This window comes from Phaethon lepturus, unplaced genomic scaffold, assembly GCF_000687285.1.
Source record: "Phaethon lepturus isolate BGI_N335 unplaced genomic scaffold, ASM68728v1 scaffold7038, whole genome shotgun sequence".
In the NCBI taxonomy this organism is placed as follows: Eukaryota; Metazoa; Chordata; class Aves; order Phaethontiformes; family Phaethontidae; genus Phaethon; species Phaethon lepturus.
Genome location: NW_010558182.1, coordinates 1 through 14,551, shown reverse-complemented (window position 1 = coordinate 14,551; position 14,551 = coordinate 1). Strand labels below are relative to the sequence as shown.

General features: G+C 40.4%; 1 protein-coding gene across 1 annotated transcript in view; it reads left to right on the top strand.

Moving 5' to 3' along the window:
- LOC104625358 (potassium voltage-gated channel subfamily H member 1-like) overlaps positions 1–8,417 on the top strand; it is a gene marked incomplete at both ends in the record, with an annotated part of 18,644 nt that extends 10,227 nt beyond the window's left edge. Inside the window, one exon of the mRNA XM_010292967.1 lies at positions 8,221–8,417. Coding sequence (XP_010291269.1) covers positions 8,221–8,417 — 197 coding nt within the window. The remainder of the gene's footprint in view (positions 1–8,220) is intronic.
- Between the last annotated feature and the right edge of the window lie 6,134 nt (positions 8,418–14,551).

The window sequence follows — 14,551 nt, the reverse complement described above, 5'->3', positions numbered from 1 at the left end:
CTGATTTAATTTGATCTAATTGCAATCTTAAAGGAACGTTATAAGAATAATTGTTTGTTTTCTTTACAATTGCTTTAGCTTACTCATTTAGCCATCAGCACTTCATTCAGATGTAGACACAAGAAATTTGATTCAGATTTTGGTGGGACAGATTTGCATCCAGACAGGACAGTGCAAGCTGCAAGGGCAACTGCACCACAGGCGTGGTTTATTTTAGAGAAGGGAAAATAGCAGTGCAGAAGTATTGTCTGTCTTAGACCTTCTCAGTGGAAAAACACTGCATCTCCCGCACAATCGTGTGAAGATTGCTTCTTGGGAGACTTGAAGATGTTGGAGAAGTTAACTGTGCTGAGCCCAGACTGCTCTCTTTAGACTGTCCCCAGTACTTGAGTTAACTCAGTTTTCCCTAAACTAAACCGCTTTGCGTACAACCCCATTTTCAGAATTTAGTTGTGTGTTTTGGGGCCTGTTGTTATTTAATGCCAAGTCTTTGAAACAGTCCCTTCTCTACTTCATTTTTTACCTGAGTTTTAACACAGGGAGTTGTACCTAAATTTAAAAATGCTAAGCTGATGTGCTCTTGGTCTTAAGAAGTGGTTTCAGGATTATCGATGGCGTTAGAGTTTTCTTATTATTTTCAAAGACAGTGTCTAACATCACAGCATTGTTTGTGCTGTTGAGTAAGACTACAATGTGACCAGCGGTGCTTTGGAAAAGGAATGGTTGAAATTAAAATGCAGCTTTATCTTCAGTAGTTCTATTGTGCTTTTTCTATTTATAGTTTAAAGCTTTTTTTTTTTTTGTTCGTGTTGACTTATATAGGCAGGTCTGACAAGTTGCATGTTTCTATGAAGTGATTCAGCGAACATAAACTGAGGGAACGATCTTAAAAGTCTGATTTCCTCAATGCGTGTCCAGGCATGCTACTGGCAAAACTATTAGAAATGGAGATCCAGCTAAACTTTTTAAAAGACAGTGGCATAAAGAGGTTTACATTATTGAGAAATACAGGTTTATTCCAAATGGTGGTTTTGGACAGAGAGTATTCCTTATTCCTCTGCTCCAAACAATTAGAAAACGTAGTGTGGGTTGACATCAGGAGTGGCCTGTTTTGAGACTTCAGCCAGACGTTACTTGTTCTATGTCCAACTCCTGGTAGAGCATTAAAAGTAGGAATCGCCAAAGCCCCTGTCCACTGCTATGTATTGATGGTCAAAGACTGCACAGGGTATTGGAGAAAAAGAATTTTAAGACACTTGATTAATGACTTGCTGGAATAACTGGGGAAGAGGCGGATTCCCTGTGAATAGAGGCCTCAGCCGTGAACTTCTTGGCACTTCAATTTAGCTGATTTCCCCCCCGCCCCCCTACAGTTTCATGTTTTATTGTTGCAAATTTAAGAGCACATGCACAAAATGTGTTCTTTAGTAGTCTGACACCGCCACATGTGGAAGAAGTCCCCTTTGGAAGATGGTGATGTCTGGCAGGCTACTGGCAACAGTGATCCATGGCAAACTGGCAGCTGAAACTGAGATGTGGTGATGAGGGCTCTCTGTTCCAGCACGCTCCTTGGTATCTCCAGCTGCGCTAGGAAGGCTTTGCCCATCACGTTTGTGTGCATACTCCAAACAGAGGTGTGAAGAGGTAGAAATTATAATTTAACAAAGAAGTCAGATTTCTATAAAGGCCCTGATTTCTGGCAGGTGAACCACTGAATTAATTTTCACTTTTGTTTTGGGTAGGGTTTTCTTTCTGTTTCAGAATTTTGGAGGAAGAAGAATAATTTTTTTCACTGAAAAGCCAGGTTAAAAAAAAAAATCCAAAAAACCAAATCTTCATGGAACACTTATTTTTCTTCGTTTTCTGCAAGTTACAAATGAAATCTTTTTTTCAGAGGTATGTTTCTGAAACATTGTTAAATTTATCCTCGAGTTGCTAGAAGTATTAAATAAAATCAAGTATACTATAGCTATGAACTTTGTGAGTTATTCAAAATATTTACTTTATATATTTCAGAAGGTAAAATCTACTATTTTAAACTCTTGTGAATCCTTTGGTCAGAAATAAAAAAATCAAATTTTGGGGCTTTAATGTAAGCTTCAAGCAATAGCTATAACATAAAGCCTGTTTCTAAGTCATCGGGGAATAATTCTGAGGTTATTGCAATTTGAGCCTCTCATATAGGTTTTTTGATCAGAGAACTAGCACTGTCCATGCAATGACAACAGAGATTGAGATGTGTTTTTCCTATTACTTACTTAACCACTGCAAATAAATTCAAATATATTTGTGACTAGTTATTTGAGCTGGCAGCTTTCATGTCTTCTGAGTTTGTACCAAGGCCACATACTTTTGTAATTCTTTTCCAGTAACCATTAAAAAGCAAATAAGGATAGGTGATTCAGATTCTGGGGAAGCCTCCTAGCTTTTTGTGAATAAGCCTGGTAGGGCCCAGTTGACATTTTAAAATGCTTCGTCTCATCACAGTAAGTCAAGTAGTAAAATATAATCCACGCTCTTAGAGAGACAAATAAACACATTAATTATAATAATAATAGAAATCATAGCTGTAACTAATTCACGTTGTTGCTACTCATCAGGTGCTCTAAAATAAATGTTTTTATTTTGTCTGTACAGTAATGTTCTTCAACAGAGAAGATTGATACAGTTGTATAGTAAACAGTCTGCAAAATGTTGCCAAGCTGTGTTTTAAAACACCAACAGATATGCTGTGTTTCTGTTTGTGCGAGGGCAAGTCACTGGAAGTGCAACTTCAGTTTATTTTCACTGTAGCACTTCTGGTTTCTGTGGCACTGATACTCTGGCTTTCTCTTCCTTAAGGTCTTATTAGGGGAAAAGAGTTAATGAAAATAGTATATTCTCTGCAGTGCAGTTGGTCATTCACTTCTCATTACATGTCTCAGTTTGCACTTGAGAAATCTTAAGAACATCCAAAGAAGCAAATCACTTCCATGCATCATCACCTGCCAGCCGTACTGTGTCGGAGGACCGAGCTACAGGCTGTTCAGCGGCTGTCAAGTTGTGCAATTTATCTGTGGGGCGGACACTGAATACTCCACCTTGATGCCAAATGGTAGCTCTGTTTTTTCTGTCTGGCAGATATTCATTGCCTTAAAACAATGCACCAAGAGGAAAAAATATTTTTTCTGGTGCCTCTACTTCCCGCAAACCTTTCTTCTCTCTGTGAAATGGGAAGGTTTAAACTGCATGCCTTACTCGGATAAGGAGAGATGAGGGAAGAGAGGAGAGGGAAGGATTTTCAGTTGAAGCCACATAGACACGTGGTGATCACAGAGGGGTTTTGACCAGGGTCTCACATCACTGGCTTGGAACACTAGAGGGGTAAATACACTGTCCTCAGTGGAATTATGCTTGAACACAATTGGTAGGACGCTGTGACATGGACTAACTTCAGATCCCCTGGTTCTGTTCAAATCTCTTTGAGGTGGGGGCGGGTGGGTGGGGAATCAGGCCAAGTTTTTTGTTTGTTTTTAAATTCCAGCAGCATTTTAACTGAGCAGTCACCAGAATAGAGACTGACACGTAGAGAATCTGTGTTTGCCTTTACAGCAGCTGGTGTCTCCCACTGCTTGGAGGTGGAGAACAAATCCCGAGGGCGCAAGCCAGCGTGGGCGCTTCGGGGAGCCGTGCTGGCAAAGTCACTGCGCAGGTGGCAGCAGCTGCTGTGGATCAGCATCACAGATAACAGTGTTTGCTAACACCTGATTTCCAAGATACACTTAGTGCTGCATTGCTGCTGAGGCACCAGCAAGTAGTGTTTGGTCATTCTAACTTACCTTTGGGTCTGCTGAGGCTGTGTCAAATCACAATTCTTCTGTAGTTCTAACATGCAGATGAAGGCAGATCTGGCAGGAACCTGAGCTACATTCTAGTGTTGGCTGCTGTAACAGCCATTACTATTGATTTGAGAATGATTCTAACATGAGTATTTTGTCTGATGTACTGAAAATCCATGGATTCATGTGAATCCCATCAAAGTCCATACTGATTTGCAAGACCTTCAACACTTGGCCTCATCTTCTCACCCAGCTACTATCACACCAAAACTACACCATGACTCCCAGACACCCAGAATCCAAAAGTGAACTAAGTAGGTTATCAGTCAAAATATTCCACATAGAGTCATATTTTTCAGAGTAGGGTGGCATATCTGCTGTCTGAGAGCTCTTCACTACTTCATGTTTGTAGGAGTGAAAAAACGAAGGATTGTTCTGGTAGGCATATCAAGGCAATACAGCTGTAATGTGCAAGCATGGTTCTTGAACAGAATCAGCAAAACACTTGGTTAAGTTGCAATAATCAGATCTTCATTACTGATCCTACTTTCAGGAGACAGAGTGGATGTGACTTGACCTTTTGCCTGATTCAGGCTGAATTTGCAGTGGTAACAGAGAAATCCTCTTTTCACTTATAAAATAAATAGCAAATTTGATATGGAGCGGAAAGAATAAATATGGAAACAGAAGGTGCATATTTTATAAAATAATTCTTCAGTGTTTAAATATGTCAGGGTTTGGGGACTTGTTATTATAATTAAAACGAACAAGCAAACATAAAAGGCAGAAAACTACTTGGCTTTCCAGTGCATACTGAGTTGACAGTGGAAAAGATCCTCAGCCCACAAATCCAACAGGGAATATAAATGATTGACACTAAAAGCTTAGATCATCCACTTTAAGTGTGATTGACAGATAGTGTTCCTGGCAAATGTCTGGAATTCAGCAAGCTGGGAATGAGAAATGCAAAGTACTGACAAACAAATGGCCATCTGCATTTCTCTAGCTTTTTAATCTTTCTTCAGAAGTAAGGTGAGATATACATATATATATGTAAAGCCTGGAGTTATATGTAAAAAGAGGCTTTTGACTCAGGTTCTTTAATGCAGCCACTAGACTTTGCCAACCACCTTCTGACACACTTAGAAGTCTCACCTTACTCTTGTTGCTTTCCAATTACAGATGTTTTTGATAAAACACCTGCTTAATCTGCCCTATTTCTTTTTTTAAATCCTTTTCCCTGAGTGATTGATCTTACTTCATGCAGACTATATAAACAAAAGGAGATGGTATGCAGTTCCTTATTACATGCAAGAGGACAATTGTTCTAATCCAGTGCATATACTCCTGGGTGGAATTTTAATTCCTGCTTACTAGAAAAACTTCCTACTGCTCCTTTTTCCCCCCATTTTTCTGTGAATGTCAAACACAAGGTTTTTTAGAATCTGAGAATCCAGATTGATACTTTTAGTATGTGTCATTTAGAAAATGCACTTGACAGAAACAAAGCAGTGTGATGCTTGCACGTGCGCCTTGCCTTGGAAATCGAACTGTAATGTAGGATTGATTTTCGACTAGATCACTGGCTGTTAACTCAATTAACCTCAAGGAAATTGTTAATGATAGAAAACAGTACAACTTCTTGTTTTAGCCTGGTTTGTTTCTTAGAAATGGAGGCTTCTGTGATCTGACTCAGTTTGGGCTTCACGTGTTGCTTTTCTCTGTTTGTCTTGGCTCAGTGGGCACCCGGCAGATGTAGCTCCTTCATGTGCTGCTCTCGCCACAAATGGGAAGCAGCTCACTGGGATGGCAGGAAACTGCAGGAGGGGGAGTTTTTTGGGAGTTACAAATAGCAAGGGGAAACTGGGATTGCTGCCACAAATGAAGGACACAGTTGTGTCTTTCTGTATTATGTGAAAAGCAGTATTAAATTAGATGTAACTTTAACTTCTGCTGTATGTCATTTCATCTGTGAGCAAAGCAGCACCATGCTGTTTGTACTTGCATTGTACTAATTACTCTTCATGTTAGTGTGGGGCAATAAAATAATTATTGTCATTTTAAGGTAGGGAAACTTGTCTGAAGATATTAAGAAATAAGCTTAGAAACGAGCTAGAATTCCTCTCCCTTATGCTTGGTCTACCAGCTCTAACTGTTGCTCATCAGTGATGGCACATTTCTATACTTGATAAATTCCAGAGTGTTAATTAAAACAGTTGTTTAGCTAATTGCCTGGAAGATTGCAAGTAAAAGCATATTTATTCCAAAGGCAAACAATCCATTTTTACCCAGTGAAGCATATCAGTTTTTACGGTGCATAAAAATTGTTTCACTTCAATTTTGAATATATTGTGTGTTTGTCTGTCTAAAAGCCTTGTAGATGATGATCTATTTTAAGTGCATGGAAGCTTTTTTCTTAGGCCATTTTAAATGTATCTACTGGAAAAGCGTATGTTTAAATAATTGAAAATGTGAAAAGTCATTGCCATTAAAATGAAAAGTTGCTTACTGCACTGGGCTATTGGACTACCACTGTGCTTACTGATACGCAGCCTTTGTAGTATTTCTGGATATTGGCACTGTCCTATGTAAAGAGACTAGAGGCGGAAGACAGGGTATGACTATGGTGCCTTTACCTAACTTTGTGGGGAAGAAATGTGCTTATGGAACAGGTGGTTTCAGGATATATATACATTAAAAATTGAAATATAGTCTATGCTCCTCCAAAGTGTTCAGAGACTAAACCGGTCCCTGCCATGTGGACTGCAGAGGGCTTTTGTGGAAGACTGGGAGCACATCAGTGTGAACCACAGCTTATTGCACTATAGCGTAGCTTACTGTCACGCTGATAGCTTCTCCTCAAAGCAGCTTAGCATGTAACGGGAGAGATTATGTAGTGGTGGAAGGACAGCTCAAGGGCTGAGATGGGAGTTCTGGGTTTAATTCAGAAGTTTTCTTGAGCTCTGTTCATGATAGTTCTCTTGACTTTCACATGGACTTTCGTACATGACTCTTTATTTAGGGAATGAAATCTAAAAGGGCCTGGGTGAGTCAATAAACTAATACGTATTTATATGCTTTGGCTTTAAGAATTGCTACAGGCAAAGTATTATTTGTAAGACAAAGGACCATCTGGTCCATCCCTACCACAACTTGATAGACACTGTGAATGTGCTTTTTTGTTGTTTGTCTTAAGTGAAGTGGTGATATAATACAGTTTAAGAGGAAAATACCATTCAAAACAAGAACAGTGTAGTTTTCATTATCAAGCTAGCAACTGAATATTCTTATCTTATTAGCATTATATGTCGGCAAACAGAAAAAAGACAACCATTATTCTGTAAAGGAGCTTGTAACTTTCTCCTAAACATTTCCCTTTGTGCCCAGCCTGAGTGGGGGTATAATCAGTGAAACCTGATGGGTGAAATCCTGCTCCTCAGGCAGGTTTTGGTATAGTTGCCCCACATTACAGTGCCCAGACTAGTGCACATGCCCCCATTGCAGTATTCCTCAGTAGAGATTTCAGTGGCTGCCCCCAGGGCATAGAGGCAGGCACGTGGGAAGGTTTTAAGGAAATGGCCATGTTTTATTTCTTCCAATTTGTAATGGCTAAATAGTCACGCCTTGTCAGCATTCTCTTGGTGATAACTAACCTGTACTCTTCTTGTTTTGGATAACGTTGTTGCTTTAAACCTCTGCTGTATTATATAGGGGGACACACGCAAAACTACTGAAAGATTTTGTTGAGACTCTTACCAGCTGAAAAACATTAGAGCCACCAGAGCTGAGAGATCTGCTCTTTTGTAGTGTTGTAAAGATAGACTTTTCTGGCAATGGTCTAGTGAACTAGGGCAAACTTTCTTTGATACTAATGTATAGTGGTGTTTCGTTACAGACTGTAACTGCACTGACGTGTTATACTAGAAGATTTTATTGACACAATAGTGCGTAATTGTTAGCCAGCTTAAGAATACTCAGCACCAGAGATGTAAGAAGCAAATCCTTTGCATGCCAGTTAAAAGAAGAAAGGGAAAAAGCATTTTCTTTTAATTAATCTCTTTGAAAGGGATCAGAAGAGAACATGAACTTAGAATGAACTGCTACTCTTGATTTTTAGAGAAAAACCTTTACTGATATTTAAAGGGGAGTTGTCACATGAAACACTTTTTGGTTGCAGTTTATTCTTATGAAATTTTGCTGGGCTGTTGTAATCAACAAAAAGATAGTGGAAAAGGTTATCAATGGAATATTTCAAAGATTTTTTTTTTTTTCCCCAGACAGAATTTTTTTCTGGCTGCATAAAATAGAAGAACCTTGGCTTCATAAATTAATTGTATGTTCTTTTGTATTTTTTGGTGGAAATAGTATCGTTATTGAAAGCAATGCTGCTGCTTTTCTCTAGGCAAAGGAGATGTTTTTGGTGATGTCTTCTGGAAGGAGTCTACCCTTGCCCAGTCCTGTGCTAATGTAAGGGCTTTGACTTACTGTGATCTTCATGTGATAAAGAGAGATGCCTTGCAGAAAGTGCTGGAGTTCTACACAGCCTTTTCACACTCCTTCTCCAGAAATCTCATTTTGACCTACAACTTGAGAAAAAGGGTGAGTAGCTTTCATTTTAACAGATACCATCTAAATGATCACTTTGAAGGACTATCTGTATGAAAAAAAGTGAATTCCTTGAATTATGGCATTCTTTGTAGCCTGTCTTACAAGAAGGTTTTCCAGAGCTTGCCTAAGGGACACTGCTAGCATGTAGAGTCAAAAGGACGTAAGTATCTATTCTGGTGCTAGTTTTATAGAGAGCGGGACTGTGTATGTGTGAAAGTATTTTACATTTCTATGAAGCGGACAGTTTCCAACATATTTGCGAATTGTCATGCACTTGTGATAAACAGTGTTCACTACTTTCTGCAACTTTAGTTTGTAAAGCAGCTAAAAAGATGTTTCCTTGCCTGAAGTTACAAGGAAAGTGGAAGGAAAGGTATAAAATGTAATACAGGGAACAAAAGTCAACAACAATAATCACAATGGAAAAGTAATATGGACATGACTGTTTCTATCAAGAGTTGTTTCTTTTAGTATCAATCACATTTTGGCATTACTTTGCTCATCTATAATGTTTCCATTTACTTATCTGTGATTTTTTGGCGTGCTCCATTTCTTCCTGCGTGCCAGTTTAAGTTATTTTGTCAGACGTGAATCATCATAACCTAATAGCCTGTTTTAAATTCTCTGTGTAATCTTCAGTGATCCACCTCTGTAGAAATCTATGAAAACTGTAGTAGGTATTATTCACGGTTGAATATGGTTTTGTGGTGCAATGTAGAAGACAATAATATTCCATTGAAAATACATTGGAGCACCTATACTTGCTTTAAAATATTATGATCTAAAGATACTTGAGATCAGCTAAAAAATATGTTCCATAGGAGATTTTTTTGTTCATAAAAACAGTTGTCCATGGTAACTTCTAGGTGCCAAGTAAGTCCTAGATAATTACACCTGAAAAAATAGAATCCTTTTCATCTTTGAAGTTTATTTTGTAAAATTAGACTTTAAGCCTAGAGTATCAATTTTTTTTAATTGTTTTTTTTAACCTAGAGTTGGCATACTGAAATTAAAATAGTGTGATCATGTTTTCTATCTGTGTATGTTATCAATATCAGGGTTCAGCTTTTCAGCATTGGGCAAAGGAGAATGTGCTATCCACACTTTGGTCAAAAAAGTCAAAGCTCAGGTAGAAAATTAATGTAATTAAAAACTAAGAAGCAAATTTATACTTGAGGATTTCCTCATAGGACTTTTGTTTCAAATGACATTGAGTTCTTGCAGGACAAGGAGAAAATAATCAGCTGCAAGAGGCTTAAGAGAGATGCCCTGTTAAAAACTATGTTTAAAAACCAGCTACTTACCTGGTGTTAATTAATGTAAGAAATAAAGAAATGAAAGAATTTGGTATTGAGATCACGTAAAACATCGGTATCACTGACTGGCATATTTCAAAATACCACTGTGGGCAATGTGGTAAGGTGGTCTAAGTATATATAACTACTTTTTTCTTTTACCATCAGTAGAAATAACAAACTTTGAGGCATAGAAAGACTGACTCTCCTAAACCTCACAGTAACACATGATGTGATGCAGAGTTGCATCATTTTGGCTCTGCTCTGAGCCGAAAGTTCCAATTTTAGAGTCAAATGCCTCCTCCAGAAGTGACACTTTTCCCCTTTCCCCTCCGTGTTCATCAGCGTAGCTTTTCCCAGCCCAGGTTACAAAACACTTTTTAACCACCCATAATTCCTGTGCTGTCAATTTTCTACGCAAAAGGTTCCTAATAAAAAGGTACATTTTATGATAGAAACTTCCATCCAGTTATTCAAATAATTTTGGATTTTAATTGAGTTGCAGTCAGCAGTAGAGTGGCATTGATTGATAATGGAAGTGAGAGTTTGATGGTTCTAGGTTAGCACTGTAATTTTATTTATTTTATTGAAAGACATCTGATTGCAATCAGAATGCAAATGTTAAATAATGTAAATAATACATGCTTTTGCAAATGCATAGAAGGTACGATACTTTACAGATTGGAAATAATGCACATTAAAAGGCAACTTTTTAGAGTCTGGAATTTAATCTAGTTTAAATATCTGTGAATCTTTTTATAGAAATAGCTCGCCAGCCTGTCACTTCTAACACTTCTTCTGGTCTATTTCTGCAAATGGAATTTTGTAGAATTCAGATGAACCGCTACCTTCTGTGAATTACATTTGTGATGCATTGCATATCCTTCAGAATATAAATACCAGAATTACACTTTTCATTTTGATAAACAGTTTCATCTCTGGCTCCAGAAGTGTTCAACTAGTTGAAGTGTAGATACTATATATTCATCCAAAACATATTCATACAGATTCCAAATAGATGAAAAAGCAGCTTTGGGGATTTTTTTTTTTTTCTTGAAGGATTTCATGGGTATGTTTTTAGACTTGGCTATTCCTCTGAGGTGTCCCCATCTCCAGGGTGCATATGCCTTCACTTGGCCACAGTGCTGAGTCTCACACTGCCTGTGAGACCTCATGAGGTTCAACAAGGCCAAGTGCAGGGTCCTGCACCTGGGTTGGGGCAGCCCCCAGTATCAGTACAGGCTGGGGGATGAAGGGATTGAGAGCAGCCCTGCCGAGAAGGACTTGGGGGTACAGATGGATGAAAAGCTGGACATGGGCCAGCAACGGGTGCTTATAGCCCAGAAGGCCAACTATATCCTGGGCCAAAGAAGCGTGGCCAGCAAGTTGAGGGAGGTGATTCTGCCCCTCTGCTCTGCTCTGGTGAGACCTCACCTGGAGTATTGCATCCGCTCTGGAGTCCTCAGCACAGGAGACATGGACATGTTGGAGCAGGTCCAGAGGAGGGCCACAAAAATGGTTGGAGGGATGGAACACCTCTCCTGTTAGAACAGGCTGAGAGAGTTGGGGCTGTTCAGCCTGGAGAAGAGAAGGCTCTGGGGAGACCTTATTGCAGCCTTCCAGTGCTTCACGGGGGCTTATAAGAAAGACAGGGAAGGACTCTTTATCAGGGAGTGTAGTGATAGGACAAGGGGTAATGGTTTTAAACTAAATGAGGGTAGATTTAGACTAGGTAAGGAAGACATTTTTAACAACGAGGGTTGTGAAACCCTGGCCCAGGTTGCCCAGAGAGGTGGGAGATGCCCCATCTCTGGAAGCATTCCAGGTCAGGTTGGACGAGGCTCTGAGCAACTTGATCTAGTTGAAGATGTCCCTGCTTATTGCAGGGGAGTTGGACTAGGTGACCTTTGAAGGTCCCTTCGAGCCCAAAGATTCTATGAATCTATAGTGCAAGGTGCTTTGTAGCCAAGTTTCACTCAGCTTAAGTGAGCTTGGTCCACTCTTTCACCACGTTTACATATTCCTTGGCTGCTGGGTCTCCTCCGGTGATCCCCTTCCCTCGTGGAGATTGGGCTCCCTGTCCCAGACCCATTGGTGCCAGCATGCAGTGCTGACCTTGCAGATGTTCCCCACACTTACTTGGGTCTGGATCCACTTGCTCATGACTGTGACAGAAATAAGCAGACATGCCGGTGCATTGTATGGTACCAAAACCGTTTGGTCTTGATCTAAGCTAACTGTAGAGCTGGATTTAGGCAAGGTAAAAAGCATCTTCCCTCCATTCCTTGTGCTGCTCTTCCCAGCTGAGCTGAGAGTGCAGGGCATTTCTGTCTGTGTGTCCCCTTTACGCCCTCCCTGGAACAGGGCACCAGTTGGGAAATGTTACTGCCATGATGTCTGAGGACTTCATGGCCAAGGGAGATGCTTCCAGAGCTCTGTCCCTGGCATGCCATGGCTGTCTGTGTCTGTGCTGTGAAAACAGTTTCCTTTCACTCACTTTCATGACAAATGCCAGTGAAATACTCTCTTTTCTAAAACTGTCATCTCACTGTCAGGTGACTCCCTGAGCAGGTTCCTCAAGTAACTAAAATTCCTCCTGAAGTTGTTAGCTGTCTAGTTACCTCTGGCTGGAGCTCAGACTTAGAAAACCTTTTTATTTTTCCTAAAGGGGAAGGGAAAGGAGACCTTTAATTAACTCTTTCTGCTACCAGTCATTGACATTTTCATCTAACTGGAAGCAGGGAGAGAATCAGCTGCTGCATCTGTCTCTCCGACATCTTAAGGAACTGGAACTGCAGTCTGTGGCTGCAAGTGGCTGTGTGTCAGACTCAAGGGCTTTGCAGCTGAAAGGAAGCTGACAGAGGATTTCTCAGCACACTTCCTGCTGTAACAAAGTTGTGAAATTAAAGCAGGTTAACTTGACATTTTAATCTGGTTTTGGAGCCTCAGAGAGGATCCAGAGTGTAGACACTGGGGGCGTGTGGGATGGCCAAGTGACAAACTCACCCTGATGGAGGATGTGGTAGATAAAAGGGAAATGTTGCAGGTTTGGAGGGCAGCAGGTTTCCCAGGCCGCATGGGGGTCTATTGTTCCCCAACAAATATTTAAACACTTCTGGGTTTCCAGCCTGGACTTCATAGCTCCAGTTTAGTAGAAGCGTAAGAAGTGAGAAGCTTGCATCATAGCCACTCGTCATTGTCTTTTGCTTGTGATGAGGTGCAAGTTTGCTGGCACCTTCTTTAGGAATGTGTAGGGCCTTTGGCAGCACTTGCAAGTGTTCTGGTTTTGGCAGTTGCTTCTTTCCATGTGTATGAGCTTTGTGACCAATATTAATTTACACTGGGTTGTACCACAGTGCAGTAGCTCAGTTCATTCTGCTGCAGCCATAAATGATGTTATTGCTCAAATGATCGCACATACTACATAAAAGAGAGAATTCTTATACATAATTTATTAAGCTGAAATTTCTCTAGTAAGCCATTTTAGCCTGGATAGAGATTAAATGACTAATTCTGAGTGCTTTGGAGTATCATGATGGAAAGCGCAAATAGTTTTTCCAGAAGTTGATATTTGTGTCCTGGAATAAAAGAAGGAATGCAGTAGGTTGTAGTTATGTTATTTGGGATTTTTAAGACTGATAGAAATGGCAAAAAAACACTCTGCGTTTTTACAAAGCAAGCATGATTTAGTGATCTAAAGCTAAAGTTCCTAGTCAGAAGATATTTCTTGAGAGAGCAGTGATTGCAACAGAGTAGTCTGTCTCCCTACTGGTGTGAGATTGCTTGCTTTTGTACAGGTAGTGGTGTGCTTATTCCACATCATTCCAACTATACCGATGGACAGGGCTCCCACCACCTCTTTCTAAAAGCAATTTTAAAATATAATTGTACTTTCCTCTTCAGCATTAGCTTCACCTTTCTTCTTTTTATACTGTAAGCTCTAACTGGAGAGAGAACCTCTCTCAGATCAAACTCCAGCTAGGAGTGCTTCAAGCCTTGACTGTAAATCTTGGGGGGCTTGGCAGCAGGTTGTTTTCAGAGAGGCAATCCATGACCTTGTAGTCTGCCTTTCCACATGATAAGATTTCAAATTCTTTTTCATGATACAGATTCAAAATGGTATCCCAGAATTCTTTCTGATATGGAAGGCTGAATTGCTGGAAGATTTTAACAAAGCTTTCTTAAAATAAGTGAGAATAGTGAAAGTTTTTAATTTTAGAATATGGGCCTGTTTGATGATGGATTTCAGAATGGTCAAACTGACAGCCTGCTTCTTTCTCCTGCGTTTGAACTCACCAAAACAATTCCATAAATCCTGTGGGAAGAGGGGTTTGATGCTTGACTGGCATGCATCTTACAGCACTGAAAGCCCTGGACATGACTGAGGTGTTTGGATGGGTCTGTGGCTTGGGAGTTTGTATTGGGTTTGCATGGCAAGGTTTTGGTAGCAGGGGGCTAAAGGGGTGGCTTCTGTGAGAAGCTGCTAGACGCTTCGCCTGTGACCGACAGACTCCATGTCAGCTGGCTCCAAGATGGACCCACCGCTGGCCAAGGCCGAGCGCATCAGTGATGGTAGCACCTCTGGGATAACATGTTTAAGAAAGAAAAAAAGTTGCTGCACAACAGCAACTGTGGCTGGAGGGAGGAGTGAGAATATGTGAGAGAAACAGCTCTGCAGGCACCAAGGTCAGTGAAGAAGGAGGGGGAGGAGGTGCTCCAGGTGCCAGAGCAGAGATTCCCCTGCAGCCTGTGGTGGGTGAAGACCATGGTGAGGCCGGCTGTGCCCCTGCAGGCAATGGAGGTCCCCAGTGGAGCAGATCTCCACCTGCA